Below are 24,668 nucleotides of genomic sequence, written 5' to 3' on the forward strand. Positions count from 1 at the left end.
AATAAATAAATTAGGTAAAACTTGGAAAAACAGGAATATCAGTACTAATAATGTCATAACCCAATTTCCTAAACCCAAATTTTACACATCAGAAAAAGCTAAACTGGCATGTTGATCTCATCTGATAAAGCAAATGCAATGTCTGTGTCCTTTGTAAACCATTTACCCTGGTATAATTTTGACAGCAGAAAAGAAATAATATAAAAGACTTCATTAAAAATCATTTGTTTACTGATATTATTCAACTATAGTTTACTTCAGAAAAAGAGGAACTCAACCATTAATTAAATAATGCAATAAAGTCAATGTTCATTCGCTATAGTATGAATTATAACAAAGCATTTTTATTTGTAGCAGGAAAATGACGTGACTTAACAAAAAGATTAACGTACCTTTGTATTGTAAAAATATTAATTCATTAATTATTAATAATTAAGTACTGTACATGAAGTGAAAATTTAAAATAAGAAAGCATCATTATAAGAGGAATGATACTTTGCAACAAAGGCAACAGGGGAGAGGGAAATGAAAGCACATTCTAATCATCCCTCTTTCTCTGATGATAGGATAACATTTAGAGGTGATTTACAATTATATTTACCAAAATCTTTAATAATATTCTAACTCATAGAACTGGCAATATCTAAAAGGAGTTTTTGTTATTCCTTTGTACAATTGTAGATATAAGACTTGCTATAATAACAACTTCCCTATTGATTCAGACGGGGAAGACTGGGATCCACAGCTTTTCTGATGAAGGTAGTGATGATATCTGGTATTATTAGTAGCAATAATTAGGGAGCATGACCATTGGAAGCACAGATAGGAGAGATTCAGAAAGCCCACTTGTTTACAAATATTACTGAAAATCCAAGTTTGCATTCCATGTAGCTAAATTGGTGTCTTTTGCTGCTGTTTGATCATTTGTAGTCATGCTTTTGATACTTTTTTTTTTTTTTTGCCTTCATAAGAATATAACTTTTTAATTAAGGACACTGTGATCTAGAGTTATCACAGCTCTGTTGTTACTTGCCAGAGTGAAATTCTATTATCACTGGTCTTTTTGACCACGAAAAACCGGTCTGTTTATTCTCCAAGATAGTTTATTCAACAGAGGTTATTTTAACCTCAGGTTATTATCCCATCTGCAAAGTAATTTAGTGAGTGAAAATGCCTCTGAAATCCATATTCATGTTTAGGAAGATTTCATTGTAACAGACACTTGTACCAATTTACAGCATAACCCCCTCCAACAACGCTGATATAACATAATTGGTCTGACTGAAAAACACAAAGCAAGGACGTGAAGCGTGCAGGCTTTCGCGTTAACCTCAACTTACTGCATTGCAGTGTCCCTGGGTAATGCCTGCACTGGAAAGCAAGCTCAACATAACAGCGCAATGTTTAGGCCAGGATGAATTTTTAGGTGTCTTTCGTAGCGGTCACACAGGCTTAAACAAGGGCATTTGTCCCCATTGCTCAGAGCGCTCGGTGGTGGAGAAGCCAGGGGGTCTTGCAGAGCTGCGTGGTTGCTTGTCTTTCCAACACCCTGAATGTGCATCCCACCCTTTCTGGAATGGGAGAACAGCACATACCAGTCCTTTTCTTCTGCTTCATATAAGCTTGGAGGGCTAATCAAACTCCAGATTGCAACAACAAAGAAAGACTAAACCAACTGCCTGTACACCGAGTGCTGGAGGAGTCCAAGTCCTTTGTTACCTGCATTTTTGTAGAATACTAGATATTAAAGTTGATAAAAACCTGTAAAGTTCCCTAATCCATCTTCTTGCAAAAGTTCTCTGCATCTTCTGTTATTTTTTGCACTTCAGCTTAAAATGCAATGACAGTTTCCTGAAGGATACTGGGCTACAGAAAATTTTCCTCACTATCGAGAAACGATTTCCCTATTCTTTGTCTAAATTTCAATCTCTTTTCATCTCATTATATTTTCCAAGATTTCTTGATGCTTTTTGTTGACTGCATAATGCTGCACTTCTTAAAAAATTTTCAGGCTCAGCCTATCGTTCTGGGCTCTTTTTCAAAGAAAGCAAGCTGACCCCGTTTGAAAGACTGGGTGTACCATAGGTTATATGACTGCCTACTCTGTGTGGTGCAGAGCAATCGCTTCATGGAGTCGTGGGGATGAAACTTCCCGAGTCCATCTTCTAGCCAGGGAGAGTGATCTAGTCAAAGGATACATGATATCCCTGTTTTTTAAAAGTATTGTAGTACTGGAGTGTTGAAAATTGAATTTTTTTCCTAGTTCAGTATTTGTTTTTTCTAATCACGACTCTTTTTACTTGATCACTTTTGCTTTACAAATATTAACTGATTCGACTTTGCAACATCCTTGTAAAATTGAGTATCACTACTGCAGTTTTGCTTTGTTATTAAGATTTAGAAAGGTTATGTTTCTTGTCAGAGGCCAGACAGGAAGTCTAAGGCAGAGCTGGGAAAATAAAACCCTAAACCCTGCTCTTCTACTGGTTTAGCCACAAGAACATCCTTCTGTTTTGAATAACATATTTTTTCTATTTAAAAAAATAAAAAAAGGGAACAAAGACACACAAGGCTGTCAGTTTTAGAGGAGCTGAACCATGGTGGTTTTATGGTTTGGCAAATAAAGATTATAATTACAACTCCAGGACTGAAAAATGCCAGAAACTATGGCTGCAAGTTACTTGACCAGGATTTTTTACTCTGCTTCTTTTAACCTAAATAGATCCTTTGCTGCCCATTTCAAAAGCACCCTGGAGAACACACATTTTTTTAGCCTTTAGTAACAACATCAGAGAAATTCAGGGAGCAATCTTTGGAAAGCTGATTATGTGGTTGATGCTGGACTGGCCACCGTAACTTCTGCATTTAAGTCTGTTTTCTTTATCACCAATGTCATTTTTGAAGGTAAAATGGCTTAAGAACAATAGAGCAAAAAAGATGCATCAAGCCTGATTAATTACATTATGTGGATATTACTCCATATCTTACCCAAAAGGGACTTATTAGTGCTATATATTGTTAGCAGTAGTAGTTTCCTTGTTGTCTGGGATGTACAGTAACCTAATCTATAAAGGATAGTCTAAACTAGAAAGGCTTTGCCAGAACTGCTGCACAGGCAAAGTCCCTGGAGAAACAGTTTATATGGCAAATGAGGATTATTTTGCTTTAAACCAGCTCCCAGCAACATAAATGATACTGGCCAACAAAGCTGCTGTTAGTATTATTTGCATCCGTACGGAGTAGCTGGGGAGGCAGAGCTACGTCTGGGGATGTGAGATTGTCTGTCGTAGACTGACATTGCTGAAGGAGCAAACTTGGGAGTGTAGAGCTAGCCTACAGACATGAGTTCTTTCTGGGCGTCGCACATGCCCTCAAAGCTGTTTTTAGGAGCTAGAAATGATAATTTGTTTGGAGAAAGAAGATGGTCTCTCTTAGAGGGATGATGCATGCTCTCGTCTGGTTTTTGTCCTTCCACCTGCATCAGTTTAAAATCATAGGTGGATAAACCACAAAACTTTACCTTTAAATACAATGGCTTTTCAAGATGTTTTGCAAAGTAAGCAATTAAAAAATCCACTTGATGTGTATGCATTTGTATTTTGATCTGTTGTATATATGTGGTATATCAGACTGTTTTTAAGCAGTCTAATTATATTTAAAATTATGCATCTAATACAAGAACCTTACTCCTAAATTAACACACCTCGGAAGTGGTTATATAATACTGACAGGGAGTAATGAACTCTTTTAGAGTAATACTAGCAGCAGCACTACAATATTGTGTCACTTGATCTATTTTGATCTTTATCTAATAACTGTCCCCATTTCTGAAAATTCAGGACATATTCATAGTTATTTTTTTCTTTCCAGAAACCAGGATATAAACCTGAATGTGTGGATTTGTGTGGTGCTCGCATTGAGTGGACCCCAGAGAAATCCAGCAGAAAGAATGTCTTTCAGGTAAGAGGCAATGCATGCATTCCATTGCTCATTTGAGTATATAGTCTCTTAAGCTAAGAGGTACGTTTTATTTCCTTTATTGGATATTTTAATAATTACAGGCTGATTTAATACAGCATTTTTCTTATCCATATAGGAGTGTAACATTTTATCAAGCATTGGTTTACTATTTTTCCAAGAGAAGAATTTCTGATGACTGAATCTCCTTAAACACTTGAGAACCTGTTGATTTATTGATTAATGTTCTATATGCAATTTGTTTTTAAAACTTAGTAGGTAATTGCTTTGGGTTCAGGCCTAGAATCTTGACCTAAAGAACTTCCATAAACACAAATTCTTCAAAATGCTTATACAAGCATTGCTCCAACGTAGTGTGGTTACTCTGTTTATTTTTATTGCTGTTAAGGGTGCTCAGATGGTGATGACCTAGGTTCGTTTCTGGAAGGGAAGGGAAAGACTGTAAGAGTCCACCTCTGTCAGGGCCAAAATAGAAAGATGTGTATTTCTCATATGTCTATTCTTTGTTGATGGATAATAGTGTTATTTAATTATTACATCTAAATTCCATTGTATCAAATGGGAGGATCAAGGCCTTAAAGGATAAAAGGATGAAGAAAGCATTATTTCAGGGTTAACATTCCAGTATCTAGGGGCTAAAAATGTTTATTGCAACATTTTTAATCCTTGGACGTAACCCAGCTCCCACGAACATCAGTGGAAATGCTTTTTTTTTTTTTCACTAGAAGTTTTATCAAGCCACATAAAAATAGTATTTCCAATGAATTATTTGAGTTGCTACACAGAGTTCTAACATAAAGAATTTTTAACAATATAAACTTCCCTTTGCTGTTGAAGGGAGGAGAGACGCAGAAGGGAATATGCTAAGTACAAGGTATCTTTAATTATCAGATATTCCTTTTGCATTATCACCGACCGGAACATGCTGGAGGAACCACCAGTTTGTTTTAAACTGTGGCTGGGTCTGGGGCTGTAAAAATACAAACAAACAAAAAAAATTCCCCAAACCAAGGAGACTATCTGTGGGGGTCAACTGGGTGTTTACGGAGACTTTTTCAAGATTTATTTTTCTAGATATGTTTTTAAAGCACATGCAATATTTAGAAATATTCCCTGGCTTCAAGTCAGTGAGACTTATGCTTCTATTCCCCCACATCCTTTAGGTTGTCTTGAAACAACACTTGGAGCCTTGTCATTTCCTAGGTATTTTTAGAATAAATATTTTGGTTTTGCTGTCAATCTTCGGCTTTTTCACTTGGAAAGTGATTAAGTATAACCTTAGCCTTCAGTCCTGCAACCTCTTGTGCACACTGACAGATCTTCTGAGCTTTTAGGGTTTATTTCTCATCTTGCATTAGGTAAAATTTTTATTTGGAAATGCATGTGCGAATGATGATTCATTGAAGCTATTATATTTCCAATATAAAGAAAATGAAACCCTATGTTATTGATTTACCAAAACTGGTTGTATGAAGACTTTGCAATATATTTTCTTCTCACTTCTATTAGTGTGAGGTGTAACTCCACTGAATCAGAATAATGTGAGAAAGGGAACTCATGCACTACTGTTTGAACCCATTAAAATGCATCTTCATCAAGCCAATAAGTGAGTGGGAGAGACATTAAGAAGTAAAGAATGGGAGGAAGGACATATGTTAAGACACATTTTGAAAAGGGATGGAGCATTGTTTAGACAGAGCGCTACAAGAAGATGATGCCAGATGGCAAGAGCGAAAGAGAAGAAGGCTTTGGCATCAATAGTGGTGACATTTTGGGAAAGCAAAGGACTGAAGAAGACTGGTGCTTCATGAGGAGATAGAGTGGGAAGGGGAATAGAGAGAGAGAGTGTGCACAGATTTATGAGATAGTCTGGAGAGACTCCAAGACAAGTTCTAAAGCTAAGAGGTCAGTTTGTACCTGGATACTGAGTATTTCAGGAAACACTTATGATGCTCTGCTTATTCATGTATATGGATGGCAATAGTATTGATAATATATATGTCTACTTGTTCACAGACTGTGGGTGTTTTCTTTTTTCTTTTGCAACCTAAATATAGACACTTTGCATTGCTATTGATTAAATATGTTAGCTGCTGAACTCTGAAATGATCAGAAATAAGTATGTTTATATCTTCAAAGCATGACAACAAGGCATGGTTGGTGGGGTTTTGTTTCATTAGTTTCTAAATAAGAAAACATTATTTTCTGATTCAAACAGAGCAATGGGCGCTTTCTGCTAATGTGTTGTACCAGAACTAGATGCAGAATTTTGAGTTTGATTTAGCCTGGGTGCTCAATTTGAGTTCATGAATTATAGATTAGAAATAGAAAATGACTATTGAGATTTTGGTTTGAAGAAAAAGCAGGAAATCTTGAGTTTAAAATCTAAGCATATGACAGTTAACGGATCATAACAAGAAGATGGAGTATAGGAGTATCATGAAGAAAATTAATTGGAAACATGATCGATGCAGGGAATAAAAAGAGGAAACTTCAAGCAAATGGTATTCAGGCAGGAAGATTTGGGTTTCTGGTCTTGATCATGAGGTTTTCAGCAGTGTTACTCCATTCATTTTAATTGAGCTACTCCCTGTTTAACAGGATAAGTCTGATCTGTCTCACATACTATCCGATTTGTGCATGCAACCTGTTTCGGTTCTTGATGAACGTTTTGTTTTTTTTCAAGTTTTCTTTAACAGTAACCTAAAACATATACATTTTGCAAAGTATAGCCTTTTGATTTTCCTTCGTTTATTGATGATATAGCTAGCACTGAGAAAAAGAACTAGTTTGAAACAGCTTCACACAATGAGGGGAAGCGTAGCAGTTTGCTGCGAGCTACCGCACTGTTTGTTCTCTCTGGCTAAATGACGCGATACACTAGGTCTTCATCAGAGGAGTGGTGAATAAAAGAAGATTTATGTTCAAATCACATGCTTTAAATATTTCTGCTAAGTGCTAGTTTGCTCTCTGGTGTTTAGCCTGAAATTTAAAGCACTGAGGATTAAAAGGATTACAACATAATCTTAAATAATCCTAAGTGTCATTTACAGAGAGATGGTTGTAATAACTAAATAAAACCATGTTAAAGGATGGCAGTGTTGTCAGTCAGCAACGGGAACAGAAAGGGTGCCTATGTCACTCTGTCGCTCTCCTTTTTCCTTTATTTAATTCAGTTTTATATCAAATAGTTGGGTTTTGATGTGAGTTACAAATGAAGAAAATAGTAACACGATGCCCGCTTTGCGGGCAGTGCTAATCTGGTTGCTGAGGCACTGGTAACTAGATTAGTTTACAGATTTTCTCAATACTCAGTATTTTCTGCTTCTAGTAAACTTTTCATTTAGAGTTTAATCTTTCCCCTGCTTTACTCATCCTCGCTTGTAAGTCAAGCAGCCCTTTTTAATTTCAAATTCTGCCAAGATGGTGTGGAAGACGTTCTTCTGACCTATGGTTGCACAATTCAGAAGCTTCATTAGCACAAAATCTTGTGGCTGTGGAGTGCTTCCTTTTTAGGAAGGTTTAGAAGCATTTCTTTTGCATGATTCTAAAAAGAAAAGGAGGGGGGAAAAAAAAAAGAGAGGTGAAGAGTGGGCGGGGGGGAGGAGGGAGAGTAGGTCACCAGCAGCATGCTTGTGTATCGGTGAAGCAGATTGGTTCTCTTAATAGCACTATTCATTTAACTATCACACTTTTTTTATTACTATTTCTTAAGTGATATTTTTTTTCTCCCTTTGCCAAGTTCAGCAGGTTTCCAGTGCAAAATTTCTGGAGCCTGATGCCCTGGCTCTTGCCACAGTACTAGTGTGATACCAGTTTTTATCTCAGTAAACGGCAGCCATTTGGGGTTACTCATTCATACACAAATAAGAATTGTAAATATATTTTTGTGTCTCCTTATGAGATACTCGGTGTTCCAACAATGTGACACTTGAAAGTACAACTGTACCTACGCCTAATGTGAAAGAATTTATTTTGCAGAAATTTCGTATATGCTGCATATATTTCAAAACATTTGTGATGCTGATACAGGGTAACTCCCGTACCCCTGAAGTTTCTCAAGCTTTAAAAGCATAATCTGAATGACACGCTCTTTTGTTCTGTATACTGCGGGATCACTATAGGATCTGGATGCCTCCCAAAAATGGTTTAAGTCACCACCTTTTGCCATGGGCGGGTCATTTTCTTTTTCCCGATCTCTCTAGAGGAAGCACTGAGAATGCCATGTGGAGTGTTTTGGAAATGTCAGAGGTATTTGGATTTCTTTTTGTGTTTTTAAAAGGAAAGGCTGCATTGGGGAGGCAAGTCTAAGAAAGAGCTTGCACTTGGATGGATGTGGAGCTTCTGGTAGTCCTTGTGGTCAGCCAGAGTTTGGTCCGTACTCTGAACTGGCCCGGAGAAAGTTTTGTGTCATTAGACTTTGAGCATTTTTGTCTGCAGTTAGTACACTAACCTTTGCTGGCTTTGAATTAGGTCTGAATTAGACTGACATGCTCCTATTTTAAAATCTGCATAGCATTTTGTCCGCTTCTGGAGGTTACCGCTATGTTTTTGGTTTAATTTCTTTCCCAGGGACCTGAATTTATCATTGCTTAATTAAAAGACATAGCCGCGTCACACAATTTTTAGATGGTGTCAGCAAGAGATGCTCTAAATAATAAACTTGTAATTAGTTTAAAGTAGGCACAAGAAATGGTCTTCATCATCATTCTCTTAGAGTTGTTCAAGTGTATATTTTCAGGCAAGTAAACCTCCCCTATTGGCATGAGGGAGAGCTCTTGAACAGGGCAATGTGGACTGGTTTCTGTATTGTGTTTCAAATTTTCCCATTGTCTTTTTTTGACCTCACCGTGTAAGTCATGGCCAAAATGTTCAGTAAAACCTAAGGGATGGCTGCATATAAACTCCTGACTTCTCCATGTATCAGCTATTTTCTTTTGTAACCGAAGTACAATAAGAACTGCGAATGCATTTATTTTATTGAACTTACCTGCCTTTGTTCTTAATTTCTTACATTTTTGAAAGCCGATTAATACTTTCTGTACTTGATAAATCTGCATCCAAAAAGCAGAATCACGGCTGTGGATACTGAATACTTTCTATATACAAATTTGTACTGATTTTGCTATTCTGGAAGCTGACTCTTATTCTACTTTCACAATATTGTAACTGTGTGGACATTTTTGGAATAACTTCTGATTTACACCTGTTGAAAACCAGACCTTTATTTATTAATTGTCCTATTATCATTTAATTTCTTTTAAACCAAAAGTTACAAAAGAAACCGTGCTTTACAAGTTTATTGCCTTAGTCTTTTGAGAACCCAAATTTCCTAAGGTATTAAATGCTTCAGATCACAATCACTCCTTTTGGAATACGCTATTGTTCCAGGAACAATTAGTCAGAATCTTTTGCAAGGAATGGCATTAGAGCTATGTTTTCAATGCATTCCTGTATGCCAATTTTTTGTTGTTGATTAAAAAAGTAAGAGAGATGGTACACAGCGTAAGAACAAAAGCATCTTGCTTATGAGGGAAAGTTCTGTAGAAAATACAAATGCACGTAGTACACATTATTAACATGATGAAATCGAAAAGTCAGTTCCCTTCTGAAGACTTTAATACAAGATTTTAAGCTGATAAAGAGGAGAGGCATTTAGAGATGCTTGGGAAAGTTATAACGAATTTTTTTGTATGAAAAGGGCAGATTTAATGGTAATCAGTTTACCTGTGTTGACAGTACATATTCTTGAGACCCAAGGAAGTATTGGTTGTTAAAAAGCACGATAGGTAGAAGCACTGGCTGGGAGAGAAAAAGATCCTCATCTAGTTCAAAATAAGCAACAAAGTAAAAGCCTAGTAATTCGTATAAGAGATGGGGACCCAGGTTCATCGTCTTGTTTCAGAAGTGCTGGGTGAGTAATAATTATGCTTTTAACAACTCTGAGAAAATAGATGTATTTGCCTTCTGTCACTGTTGTTTCACTCTCGAAGTTCTAATGTTATCTGCATTTCTCCAAATGAAGTATATCAAAAGAAGATGAAATAGATTTCAGGCTGCTTTGTAAACACAGACACACAAGTGCCGAATGTGATTTAAGTTTTAAGAAATGTCAGGTAATGAAGTCCCTCCCCCTCCCCCCCACCTCCCCCATGCGATGGAGAGAGAGATGCAGTTCAGTAGTCCGACAGCACAAGCAGTTCCTGCAAAGCTTACCTTCGCACTTAGTGACGGGAGCATGCAATCCCTAAAGCCTTGGGTTTCCTACATATAAGAACAGTAGAAAGAAACTGAAACAATGTAGGCGTATTAGAGAAGATGTGATTTTTTTTTGGGGGGGGGTAATAGGTATGAAAACGTTTGTACTTTGTTTCATACAGTATATGAGAAAATAGACAATGTTTTAGCAGGGAGCAAAGTGGGAAGAAACTGTTTTTGAGAACTGTATATGTTTACAGGGCTTGGGAAACTGAGTCTTCAATCTCTGTAAAGAGGTAGTTTCAAGGAACGGTCAACTGTGCAACTTCATTCATGAAAGCAGCAGGTTGAGCTGGTCATAATTTTGTAGCAAGTATATATTGCTAATATATTTTTCTTGCTTTCTGTCGTTCTTGCATCTGCTTTGGGGTAAGACTTTCACTGGTTTCAGTAAAGGCTTTGTATATTTTATGACTCCAAAATCAGAACAGCAGAGATTCTTTGGCTTTCTGCTACTCAAATTTCTTTTTAATTAAAAAAAAAATTCAGCAAATTTCTGAACAGTTATTACTGTTTAGAAATTTTGAAGGCCACTTCTGATATGCAACTTTTTGTCATAACTGCCTACTTCAAAGAAGACTGAAATTCTCAGTAAAACTTTGGTTGATTTCTCATTAAATATCATCTTAGCTAAACAGTTCCTCTTCTCTGATCACTGTCCCACTGAAAACAAACTTCACTGTATTGAGAATAACACCTTGATCAACTCATAGGGACATCTAGAAAAGATAATAGAAACTATAGAAGAAGAAAGCTGTTATGGGTGTAAAAAAAAGACATGTAAAAAGACGTGACAGAGTTAAAGGACACTTTCTCCCTGAGTTTCCAGGTTGTGCCCCATGAGCAGCAGAGCCCTTTCCACCTCCTCACAGCAGGAGGTGCCGCTCGCCCCAAAAGCATGGGAATGGTTTTGGCCATGCTCTGGCTTTCTCTGCCCTGAAATCTCTCGCGTTGAAGCACCGGGGACCTTGGCTATCTGGTGTGTCAGCGGGATTCGTCTCTGCAGCGGGAAGTGAGAGCAGAGTTGTCCCCCGGGCAGCTCTTCTTCCCTGCCTTGTAGCAGGGGGATGTGTTTTCAGTGGAGTAAAACGTAGGTTTTGAAGGGGTAGCGCTTTCGCCGCCACGAGCCGGACCCGCAGCTGGTACGAGTCGCCTGTGCATCGCTTGCCTCACTGGACACAGGTGTGCGAGGCAAATCTGGGCAAACCGGGTCCTATAAACACATTGCGCTCAGGGTTTCAGCAAAATCCTGAAAGCCTAGGAATCAAAATGCAAAGCAAGGCAAAGTCTTCTCTCTGAAGACCAGGCTGATTAAAAAACCCACGTACTCCAGATCTGGCGCTGTGTATACATAAATGCCTGTCTGCTGAAAAATAATTGCAATAATAGCTCAACGCGCTTTTTTAGGAGGTCATCTTCTGAGGGACACAAGCGCTGATATGTGAGTGGCTTTGAGAGGTGCGAGCGCTGGGGTATGCTCATACACATGTGCTTCTTAAGAAATTATGTGAATCACTTAGCTTTTGACAGCTACGCTGCAGCTTTCATAACTGCAGATGTTATTTGTCCATCAGAAAAGAAAATATTTATTTCAAGCCACAGGCATTTTCTGTGTTACAAAAATAAAGCATAACAGCAGTTAATGCTTCATGTGCATGTGAAATAATTTTGTCGGGGACGGATGCACCGACGAGCAAAAGGGCCTGGACAGAAAAGTGACTGTGGAGTAGGAGAGCCCCCGGCCGCCCTGGCTTGTACCCTGCGCCCTCCACAGAACCAGTCGGGGCTCCTTTCCCCGCACGGCAGCAAAGCTGCTCGTTTCCCTGTAGCCTTCCGCCTGCCTTCACGGCGGGGTTTTCGCAGCTCGAGCAGCGAGCCTGATTTTGTGGCTCGCATGCGAAATGGCAGCGGGCTGCAGCCGATTGCTGCATTATTCATAAACATATTGCTGCCATCTCGTGGGCAGCGCACGAGGCAGCGCCGCCGGCCCGGCCGGCTTCGCCGGCAGCCGAACGCTCGCCCGGCCCCGCGTGGGCGCCTGGCCGTGCCCCGCCGCTCCGGCGGAGACCTCCAACGCCTCCACGGGGCCTGGCGTTTTCCCAGGCCGTCTCTGGCGGATGAGGCTCCCGGCTGGGCTTTGCACGTCAGGGAAGGTTTCGAAAGGCAGGATTTTCATTCCAGCTTGTCATTTACAGCTGGAATTGGGAGCGGTTTTTAAGCGCTTTTCCGTGGAAAGCGGTTTCTAACAGGCCTAGCTGAACAGTGCATCCTATTAACACTTATTTTAGCTGGTCGCTAAATGAGGTAATGTCTGATCTGGAAAGGAATACTGCTGTTGCAAACCTGTAATCTCTAAATTATGCATGCAGTAGTGGTTTTATATTTTAAAATGGTGATTATCTTCTGATCAGCAGCACTGATAGTGAAATGGCAAACAGCTTCATAAGGACGGATTGGTTCCTAGATAAAGAACTTAATGAGAATTACTGTTACAGATATCCTGTTTTGTGACCTTGGTAAAGCCTGTGGTGCTCTGATGTGGGGCCTTGATGCTGCATTTTGTGTACCCATAAAATGGGGGAAGTGGTATTTTCACAGGCCTTAGCAATCAAGAGCAGAAGGGGAGTGCAGAAATGCGAAAGGAGAGTGTATTTTCTCATTCTTTGATACTTAAAGTTTAGGTTTTTGCAGTTTTCCTGAGTGAAAACAGCTAAATTAATTTAAAAGCATTATGATTTTTGCAGGCCTCTTAGTCTAAGTTAATATTAAAAAAAAAATTGTCTTGATATGTGCCCAAACATTGCACACGTTCCCTTAATTTATCAAACTCTTGAAAAACAAAGAGAAAAATGAATCCTAAATGAACTCACTCAGAGATAATCAAATCTGACTTGTTTACATGTTTGGTGCTGGTATTTCTGTATTCAGCCACTACATTTTTTGAAATCTTGGCTAAGTCACTTTACTCCATTTTTGTGTTCCTCTTTAATGAGTGAGGCAGATATTTAAAGTTGGCTGGGCACGGAGAGCCTTGGCTGTCCTCTCTTTGAGAGGCAGCACCTCACATTTGTGTACAAAGGGATGCCAGATGCTATGGTAGGGATTCACGTTTCTGTGTAGGAGTGATTTGGGCTGCTAACTTTCTTTTGGGAAAGGATGGGTTTAGATGTGTCAAGGTGTTAAATGGACAATAGCCGGCAATTTGAATGCAAGGGGAGAAATGCAAATAGTGACCTGCCCTCTCTTTTAGAAAATATGTCCCTCTGTTTGCAGCAGAACAGTAATTCTTAGACTGTGATTCACCACTGATGGAAGGAGGAAGCTTTTCGAAATGGTAATACAATCCTAGTCAGCCTAAGAAGACATTTAAGGTAGTTTCCAGATGGTGCAAATGGAAGGAAAGCCTAGAAGAACATTTTCCACATGGACCCTTGGTTTCGAAACCTCCTCCTCAAAGTTTATTGATTTTTAAGGATGCACTTCCAACTGCTCCCATTTGTAGAGTCTTTTTATATGGATTATGGAGTTGTTACAAATTTGAATTTGGGTCTAGGGGCTGGACCGGTTGAATTTTGGTGTATTTTTTATCAAATTAATTTTTCATTTCATTGCCTTTTCCCTGATTTAGGGTGAAAAAATTCCTAGGTATTTCATGTAGACACATTTGTAGTTGCTGACCAAAAATCATGTAACCTGGAATAAAAGTGTTTTGAGATATAATATTTCTCAAAATAAAAAATCTTTTCCTAATTGATTCATTATGGGGAAAAAAGGGTGATCCAAGAAGCTTCTGGTACACTGTGTGGAAACGTAATGTGGACACCAATCAGTAACTTTTTTTTTTTTTTTTAAAGCTATCCTGAGGAAATATTTTCTTTGGCCTACAAAGTTGCAAAGAGGAGATATGGCTAGCTTATCACTTCTTTAAAAATGGAGTATCTAACTTACATTACCCGATTATTTTAACTCCTAAAATCCACAGCACATTACCCGACATCCCTTTACTGTGTTTCTCTGATCGTAGTCATGATTGTTACGAATACGTTGCTGTTTAAAATGTTGACATCTTTGAGATTTGGAACGTGATTAGGGGCCCCCTACGTCAGAGTCTGCAGGTAAACTTTTACAGGTTGAGGCTCAGAATAATTTTTCAGGATGGAAAGTACACATTTGTACAAGTACATGCTTAAATTTAGGAAACAGGTAGCCAATCACCACAATTCTATAAAGTAAGAGAATTATTATTTTCTATTATTTGTACATAGTCATCACTAGGTGGAGGCATACTTTACATATTCTGTTAAATGTGTCATCTGTTATGGGCTGAGATGAATTGCATCGATACTGCATAGTTCAGTGAATGATTTGATTTTTTCACCTGAACTGTCTGAAATAACCTGTTACCACCAAATGCCAAACTCTCAGACAGAGTAAGCAGACTTGTGCTTCAGCCCCTTTCAATGCTGAAAAGCTATGAAAAATGGCTATTTATTTTAACCCTGGTCTGTGGTGCGATCTCTCGAATTAAATCAAGAACAAGCATGTACTTCACGCCTGGTAAAGTTAAAAGGAGACACAATCCACGTGTCATGGAGCAAGAGATTAGAACAACCGCTATCCACCCATTCTCATACCACATCCTGGAGTGTTTAAAGCAAGGTAGAATGGGTTGAATTTTTTCTTCGCTTCTCTTTTCGCTGCGGTAGCTCTGCCCATTCGCAGCCCTGTGTATTTTCTCATGGTGCAGGGCCACCTGCTGTAGACCGGATCGGCTAGAGTGCGTTTTGGATAGACCAGGCTAGATTTTCCATGAGGGTAACACGAGCCGCCTCCGTTGGCGTTCATAGACTTCTGTGGAGCTCGCGCCTTGGTGAGCGCAGCCCCAGCGGCGCCGCGGCCCCGTCTGTTCTCACAAGCAGAGACCCGCGGGGTGGACGCGGGAGTCGCAGGCAAGAGCTGGCTCTTTCTTGGTAATTTGAACGCTGGATTATGACTCTTTACAGTTTATTATATCCTCTGGCTTTTATCATAGGAGTGACTGGAGGAAGAAGTGTCACAGCACACCGAGTATAAAGAAAAAGTGCAATTTATTCAGAAAATACTGCCCACCTTTCAGAGTAAGACACGCATTCTGTTTTAAGCATCCTGTGGAAAGTGGGGGGAATACATTTTTACATCTCTGACATTTTAGCATGTTTTGGAGACTGGTGTCATCACTGTTGAGAGAGATTTCCTGTGCTTTGATGCTGCTTAGCCCCAAATTGGTGAAGTGGAAATTGCTCTGACCTCAAGCCCTGTCACCTGCCTTGTCCCTGCTGAGGCCGTGCTCTGTCCTCGCCCAGAGGTTAGCCTGGCAAAACTGCCTGTATCCTCCCTTCCTTGGAGAGAGCTGCAAAAACACGATAAAGCAGCTGAAATATGTCCCCCCTTTTTTTTGTTTGTTTTTTTTTGTTTGCTTTTTTTTTGGTAGTGGTTTGGAATCACACTTTTAATAATTATATTCACAATCTAAAATTAAATAAGCATTTTGTTTAGTGCTAACAGACTCACCAACCAGTGTTCAAGAAGGGAAGTCCAGCAGTTTATCAGCCTGTAGAAAATAATTATAGCAATATTTTGAAATACATTGGTTTTAGTTTTGGTTTGATTTATAGAATGCAAATCATCAGTTTTGATTCTTCTGCTTCAAATGGTTTTTTTTGGAACTGAGGCTCTTGAATAAGAGTCCCTCAAACCAAGCTGTTACTCCTGGGAAATTCCGTAGTGGTATGTTACTGGCATTTGAAAAATGCACACCTTCTGAGAAAAGGCAGGAAAATTCTGTCAAACAGACTGATGGGAATTCCCAAGTTTGGAAATACAAGTTCTCTTGGAAAACAATGGCAGTGCAATGTAGCGAAGGGTGTAGCTGGAGTGAAAAGGATCATGTTTTCAGCATTGCATACGTTTTCTTCTTTTTTTATTGTCATTCTGGAAGCAAGTATTCTACATAATCAGGAAAAAGTGCAAAGTAAGGAATAAGAGAGAGTAATGTCTGTTGGAACATAACATAGACTTTACCAGTGTAGAAAAGTGTGAAGAAATATAGTAAAATTGAATGTAAACAAAGAAATGGGGAAAATAAATGTGGGAGTGAAGAACTGTGTACAGGGAGTAGGAAGGATGTAGTCCAATAGCAGAAGATCAAAGGAAGGGAAGCCAATTTTTTCAAATACTCGGTAATAACTTAGATGTAGTAAGGTAAAGGATCTGAACAAAGGGTCAGAATATCACAAATGTGAAAGGAGGAAAAAAATATATATATATAGCAAGGAGTGTACTTTTTTTTTTAAAAAAGGATCAATTATTTTCTCCATCTCCTGATATTTCAGGACACTTTTATAATTACTACTATTATTTTTGCTGCCTCGCGTGCACACACGCTGCCTCCCTCTCCCCCTCGCAGGCGACGCTTCTCCACTTGCGCAGATTTGAGGGGGCAGTACCATCTCGGGGGTTCTTTGCAAGATGCTCGTTTCCCACCGCAGAGAGTGGCATTGCCAGGACTCTTCAGGGGACTCGCTGCCAGCTAGCCTGAAAAGCTCGCCGAGGAGTGGGAGAAGATTTGCATACTGCCCAAGCAGGGCCAGATTTGAACACCCCTCTCGGCTGAATAGTGCATTTCTGAGTAAATAACGGCACGGAAATCGTTGCAGCTTTTGTAGAGCAGGTGCTGGACTGTGTCAGGCTAGTAGGGTCTGACCCTTAATTTATCCCCCCGCTGCCCAGTGCTCCCTTTTTTTCTTTTTCTTTTTAATTCGAATGGAGGTTTCTTTTTACCTGTACATTCCCCCCTCATTTTACCTTTCTCTAGTTTTGTTTTCTTTCCCCATTACCCTCTATTTTACATTTTTGTGTTTTAATAACATATTTTAAGTCATTTTTCTCCTGTTCTCAGTGTGATGACTGTATCCTGATGGAAAGATAATAATGCCCAAGGAGGTTTTCTTTTATGAATTTTGCTGGTGTTACTTTCACATGCACAAATATATCATCTTGATTTCTAGCTCTGGGTCATTTCATTGCTCTTGTATGTCTTGCTATGAGATGTTTCCTGTAATTAAAAGATTAGGTTAAATAGATTGTTTGTGCTGCCCTGTCTACATAAATGTTCTGTTTCTATGCCTCTAGATACTGGCTTTTGTGTTTTAAGGCAATGTTGTGCTACAAGAAGTTGCATCACGTCTTCTTTGTCTTTAAGATGATGACTTATTGGTAGCAGAAGCAATCAAATGAGACGTTTACTGCCATAGCTTTGTGGGGTCGGTGAGTTAACAGGTGCCAATAAGATGAGGTCTAAGTAAGTGTTTTAATCATTTCTGAAGTATTTAATTAATGGACTCTTTTTGAGGAGTGGTGAGTGAGGAGACATAATAAATGTTTAATGTTTGTGTCTAGGGAACTCCCCGCCACCCCCATGTAATTTAAGGTGTTTGCTAATAGAAAGCAAACTTAATTGCTGTGTAGCAATCAATGTTAAGCAACTATGAGACTGTCCAACGTTTGGGTGCCTCTCAGGAATTCGCCTATATGTACTGTGATATTCTTGCGTTTATAGTCCAGCTTGTCCAGAGAGACTTCTGGAGGCAGGTTCTCGCTCCGGTGCTTATTGCTAACGGCAGAAACGTGCAGCTTGCAGGGGCTCTGCCAAGGCCTCTGAAACGCTGTTCTCTCCGCGGACGTTGGAGCCACAATTTAGCCAGTGATGCAGGTTCCCTGTGCTCCTCGGCTGCCTGGTGACAGAGATTTATGGGGATGCTGTTTTCTCAGGCGAGGAGCCTGCGGTTGTACCTGGCCTCTCACAGGCGAGCCCGTGCCGCGGGAGCCAGCTGCGCCGCCAAAGCCCCGTGGCCCTATCGGCGTGAGCTCGGCCTCGGCAGCTCAGCGCGGCGACCCCCTCGGACAGCTACGCGCTTGCGGTCGAAAGCCGATTCACCTCTGGGTGCCTGAGACTACAGGCAGACTTAAATCAGAGCTCTCTGTGGAAGACTAGGATCATATATACTTAAGCCCAAAAGGTCAGTGATGCCAGAGTCATACTCAGGTTTAAACCGTGTAGTTCTTTTACCAGTAAAAGGTCATCGTTTTATTCTCTGATTCATCTAAATACCTCTGTTTGTGCTTGTGGGCTGTACCAAGCGTATTGCCTGGACTGTCACGGCTTCGGTCACGCTGCCGCTCGCCGGGCTCAGCACTAGGGCAGGAGGCACCGGTCGCAGCCTGCAATGTTCACAACTCCTCCTTTAAACAGTGCCACTGTTAATGCCATGGCCATGATTAAACCTATGTATGCTAAAAGGGATTTCCTTGCTTCTACTATAGCCCGTTTTTCTTGACTTCAGAGGAACACTTCCTTTCCTGTTACTTTCCTAAATTCTCAGTCTTTATTTAAAAAAGAAAAAAAAGAGAGAGAAAACAGTCAGTTCTGTGTCTGAGCTACATTTGATTTCATTTCATTCCTCCTGAGGTCTCCTTTGTTCTATTTTTTTTTAAATAATTCTTTCACTAAATGTCCCTATCTTAAGGAACGACATAGCCAGCGTGGCCCCATTGATTAAAGGCTGTTTTCTTGCTTCTCGGTTGGCACAACGAGCGAAGTTAATAAGCCCAACTTCAGAAGCAGCAGCCTGGCGGAGTTAAGCAGGCAGAGGGCATAAAAAGAGTTCAGGGTGAGCGATCGCTAAGATTTGCAAGGCTCAGTCAATTTGTACTGTAAGCTACCCGTTCCCCTCCGTTCCTACCGCTTCCCCTTCGTTAGCTGCGACTAAGTAAGCTATCGCAGTCCTGACGATCCTCCAGCACCAAAGTGTTAAAGCGTAAAGCTGCCTCCAATAACTGGTTGGCTTCCCCGGCCGGGAGAGCGCTACGTTAATTCTCGTCGTCGGAGCAGGGCCGGCAGCTCCGTGGCGTTGCTCATCTGTATTTCATTAAGGCACGTTCTGGGGTGTAATGTGGCAAGTTTAGAAATACAGGAACAGTTGAGGAAATTGATTCTATTTGTTGTTGCAGTTCAATAGACCTTTGATCTGAAATGCTCAAGTGTGCCGGGCTGTTCCACTCGAGCCACCTTTTGCCACTGTTAGTATAGTAATAGCCTTGTTATCAGCTCGTGTGAATTAATGTTGTCATATTAGGAGGGAGAAGTTGAGGTATCACAGGAGCAGGAATACAGTATTGACTGCCTCGGGTAACTGGCCGGTGGATTCACTGACAAGACTTCGTGTGAGCAGCGTAGTCTTGTTATTTTGGAGCATTGCTTCTAATTAAAGTGGCATATTATTAGAATAATAAAAATGTATTTATATAGTGTCCAGACCTCTTGGCTACTCACAAAATGTAACTAAAAGCATAACAATTATGGTAACAACATTGTTTTATAAAACCCTGAGCTAATAATGGGAAATAATAAAGGAAAAGATTATAATATGTTGCTTACTACCTAAGAAGGAAACAAAATATTTCCTTAAATGTGGTTGATCCTGAGGGAGTAAAAAAAACCCAACTACTTCTGGAGGTTGCTCTTGTCACTTAGAGATTTGAACACATACAGATCTATGGAAAATATGTGATACAGAGGGCAAAACATTTATCACCACAAGGACTGAATCTTTCAGAAGTGTATCATATGATCGTGTTACTTTTTCTCTTTTTGTTTTTTTCAGCTCTTAGTTCTACCTACATTTTCCTTCGCAATCTGTATCTTTCTTCATTTGCTTGTTATCTGCAAACCTTTTATGATGAGTATGTAATGTGTCCATTTATTATCTTTAAGGATGGTTAGTGCACTAGGCTGGGCTTGAAGTGATCCACATTTTCTTTCCAGCTCTGTAATATGTAGACAAGAATGTGCTTATAATCAGTCAAGGTAAAATAATTGGAAATGGGAATAATAATATAGCAATGGCTAATGTATTTGTCAGCTCAGCTGTAATGTTTTTGGTTTTCTGTTTAACTCACTGAATGTGTACGTGGCGTGTAGAGTAAAGCAGTCCTTTTTGTGAATTTGGTGTATGTAAAACTGATAATACATTTATTTTAAGTGCAGATTATATCTAACAATTAAAAATTTCAGAGGCACCTCTGCCTCTGAAAATGCAGTTTAGTTGTTGGGTTTTTGGTTCTGTTTGGTTTTTAGTCTCTTAGAGAGCAACTGTACCAATCTGAGCGAGGCATACAGTAACTTTGTTTGGACAAAATCTCACTTCGTTACTTTTTGTTTCTAAATGCAGTTAACAAGTTCTTTTGTACTTCTTTGAGTGTTAATTGATGTAAACAAAGCCTGCATTTTATCTAATCCCACTGAAGCTTGTTAAAATTAGAGATGTGCCAAATTATTCCAAAGCAGGTTGTAAAATAAGTGAACCATTAGATCCACTGGCTCGCAAATAGCATGTACAATGTGTGTTCTGTTTGCTTGTTTTTCAGTTAGAACTTCAAATCACATTTTTTTGCATCTTTGATATTGTATTTAGTTTATCTGTACAGCAGGAGTATATTACAAGCAGCAGGGCTGAGCAGTGTTGAGTGTGGCTGGAGCTATTTCTAGAAAAACCCAGATACATGCCCATAATTCTACCTAGTAGTCAGCTCTTTGTTAATTTTTATATCCAGTGTTTTCAGTTTTGCCTGGATGTTTGTTTCTTAGTATTTTCTCTCTGTGGGAATTGTGATTTGCAAAACTAGTTAATATCTCAGGTTCCAATGTGTTATTTTAGCTATGGTAATCTAATATATAAGGCACCAGGCTTGCCTCAGCTAAATCGCAAAGGCATAGAATGAGTGCTAAGGCATCACTTCCACCAAAAAGTTGCATGAAACTTAGAAATGATAGCCCATCCTCAACTGTCTTAGCCTGTTAACTAGCTCTGATACCGTAAACTGTAAAAATCCTGTTCTCCCACAGCTGCTGTGATTCTGCCCTTTTCTGGTGATTCCCCATGTCTTTATTTGCTCCTTTGACTTGTTTTTTGGAAGCTGAGTCTCTTCCGTCTCCTGCCTGCTCTGGGGACTCTGAGAGCTGTGTTCCTGGACTGGTACGCCTTACCTGCGGACAGCCTCATTTACCAACACAGTTAAGTTACCGTCTCTGCACAATAAACGTAAAAGCCTACATCTCTCCTCCAGCTCTGATCCCCTTTCTGACTTGGGAATCAGCTGATTTTCCCCAGCTCTTCTCACAGGCACTTCCTTAGGAGCACAAACTCAACGTGCATGCAGTAGAGCATGGAGAACGGTTCGGCACTGAAATCCAGCAGTGCGCTCACAGTGTTGCAGTACAGCTCAATTCATCTAATTTCCTTACGGATGGCCTGATGGTGAGGGGGTCAGCATGGATCTCAAAAACAGATCCAGAGTTAATGCTTTAGCAGCTAGTCTTTGCTGTGTGCTGTGCTGCCAGTGCTACTCTTCTCTAAGTACTTTAAAGCTGGACATGTTTTCTCTCTTCCTATACTTTGCTCCTACAGGCAAAGTTTATGTATTTCTTCCATGACAGCATAGTGTCTAACGTTATGAGATACACAATTAGGGCTTTCAGGATTCATAGTAATACAAATTATAAAAAAAGAATGTTTCTGCAGTATTTTCAAGTTTTCTTTAAAGTTGCAAGAGGTGACCAGAGGTGGTTAACCTGTAATTGCACATTTTACCAAATCTCCTAGCAATACTGCAATTACTGCTAAGCAGAAGTTTGATTCTTAAATGGTGTTATTTCAGGCAAAAATGTTATATGCACCCAGCAGGAGAGTATACTGCTGCCCTCAAGGTCAAGAAAGGTGGGTCTAGAGAGATGGCTAGTGATCAGTGTTTCCTGGACCTTGGGAACTGGCTAGCTAGATCCACAAAGGCATTTAGGTACCTAATGAGGAATTGGATTCATAAATAACCTTATGGATTATTAGTGACTTTAGCTTAATGTGTAGGGTTTTCTTCCAAGCAAAAATGTCTTATGGACCATTGTTTCATCAGGTAAAGCTCAGGTGATCTGGTGATGCACATTATACAAAACAGATCTGAAAAGTCAGTATATATAGATGTTTCTCTCTCTTTCATAATTCTCTGTTTTTTCTAGCTGCCAGCACCACAGTGTCTAATCTTTCTAGCAAACAGGTGGCTCTTGCAGTATGCTTTACAATCAGTCAGACTTTGGCTCAGTCTAATTTGCTTAATCATATTAATTAATTACTTTTGTAAATGTCAGAAAAGTTCAGTGCACATTTTACTTTTTAAAAAGATTTTTGAAGATCTTTCTAGTAAATATGTAACTTTCAAATATCTGCAGTATTCTTACTGAAATTGCAGAGCATAGTTACTCGGAGTATTCAGTACAAGTAAGTTATTCAGCTTCCTCAGGCTTTTTTCACTTAACAAATTGACTTAAATTTCTATGAATTTATTTCCTATTTTCCTAACTGTTTAATCAGGTGAAGCCAAACAATTTCAGCCTATGACCTTTTCTAATTAGTCACCTATGTTATTTGGTAGACACAACATGTGATTGTTGCATTCAACATATGCCCTGATTGGAGGATGATATATTTTAGTGGCAGATAAAAACTATAAAATAGAAATGATCTCATTTTTGCACAAATACCTTTTGTTTATGAATTGGAATTGACTGCTGAACAAGATTTCTTCAAGTATTAGCAACCCCCAAAAGCCAACTTGCGAGCAGGAAATTAAAAAAGTTGCATACCTCCCAAAGGTGGAACTCATGTTTGTGTTGTGAACAGTCTTTCTTGACCAGTGCTATTTGTTAACAAAAGTGGTTGCATTATAGTCTTGACTTAATTTATAATCCTAAGGAGAGGTTGCGAACATTCACAGCACAAAGGTTGATAGTTTTGCACAGCACTATTTGTCTGCTCTTTCGATATACCTATATTTGGATAATGTGCAGTTGGCTAGTAAGAAATCATGAGAGCCTAGATGGTGACTGCAGTGATAGTTCTTCTGAAAATAAAAATTCTGACACTGTATAGAGGTCCACAGTCACTGAGTTGCAGCAAGTCTAGGTGAAACGAAGGAAAACGAATGTTCTTACCCCAAGAAACCTTGGGGGAATCGCTTCAAATAAAGCCTAATTGACTAACAAATCTACAAATGGTGCCTTTCCATACATCTGACCATTTTGTGCACTTATCATAATTTTTCTGCTGACACGTTTTCTGACTAACGGCATCTGATGTGTTCAGTCTCCCCTGCCAGTCTGGGTGTAGACAGCATGCTCCAGATGTGCACTGCAAGATCACTGTCCTGCAGCAATAAGTCCTTCTGTTCCCATCTGTAACAACATTTAACTTTGAACAGACAGTTTTCCTTACTAAGAATTTCTCTTTCCTTTCATCATTATACTTAATCCGGAAGTATTAGACTCACAAACTAAAAAAATATGTTCTGCCACATAACATGTTCAGGTTAGTCATTAGCTCTCCTCTTAAATCAAGGTCAAGCTGACAACAAGAAGCAAATGTATCTGTATAGGCATGTAAGTATGCTGGTCCTTCAGACAGATAACATCTCCAGGCTGCAAATGCCTATGCCAGGTTAACACCTACCATATAGAAGTGGCTTTTTTGTTTGTGGGTGGCTGGCGCGCTGCCGTAGCCAGCTGTGGTGGCGGAGGCAGTGACGGCACATGTATGGCAGGTCATCCCAAGCAGGCGCTCCATGAACGAGGCCTGGAGCTGGTAGAGAATTCTCCAGGTGAAAGTTTGTGAAACTGGTAATTCATTGAACCAATGTGATTTCAAGGAATGTAATTTTTTCTACAACATTTTTGTTAGGAAATACTTTTCTGGTTCAGGGTGGGAGTTCAGGGTTCAGAAAGGAGAGTGCTCAATACCAGCAATACAGTTGATAGCAGCAAGTATATAGCCAAAACATTTTTATCACCATCAGGTCTAATCCTGCGCTACGGATGCTGCCGTCTTAGAAGCAGTCTTAAAATGTAAGCCCTTAAAGATTTCATTGTTTCATGCATGCTTGTGCTGCCATGGTGCTATTAGTACTGTTTAAGCTTGTAGTCTGGATAGGATCTTCTAATTTTCCAATGATGCATGGAATTAGCAGGCATTATATAGAGAAAAATTAAGCAGAACATGAGCATAAGGGCTTGTTTTAATTGTCTGTGAATTTTCCTTTTTGATTTTGAGAGATGGTTGTGTGTGGCATTTTTACAATGAAACGAAAATGAAGGTTAAACCAAAACATGGCCTTGTTCACTTTAAAGTTCACTAAATCTCACTAGTCCTTCAGTGAGCGTGGGGTAAATTTAAGCAGAAGAAGGCAGATTTTGTGTGGATCTGGACCAATTGATGTTTTTTGGCAGAAACAATAGAACTAGAAACATATTACACTGTGTTTTTATGTTTGTTTCCTCACACTGTGTGGTT

At 39.5% G+C, this 24,668-nt stretch overlaps 1 protein-coding gene across 2 annotated transcripts in view; it reads left to right on the forward strand.

Annotated features, from left to right (window-relative positions):
• Positions 1-24,668, forward strand: part of ARHGAP15 (Rho GTPase activating protein 15) — a 343,348-nt gene that overhangs the window by 64,410 nt on the left and 254,270 nt on the right. For both annotated transcript variants that reach the window (XM_067298597.1, XM_013959737.2), the window contains exon 6: positions 3,871-3,960. In XM_067298597.1, coding sequence (XP_067154698.1) covers positions 3,871-3,960 — 90 coding nt within the window. The remainder of the gene's footprint in view (positions 1-3,870; positions 3,961-24,668) is intronic.

The sequence above is a fragment of the Apteryx mantelli genome, chromosome 6 (genome assembly GCF_036417845.1).
Source record: "Apteryx mantelli isolate bAptMan1 chromosome 6, bAptMan1.hap1, whole genome shotgun sequence".
NCBI lineage: Eukaryota > Metazoa > Chordata > Aves > Apterygiformes > Apterygidae > Apteryx > Apteryx mantelli.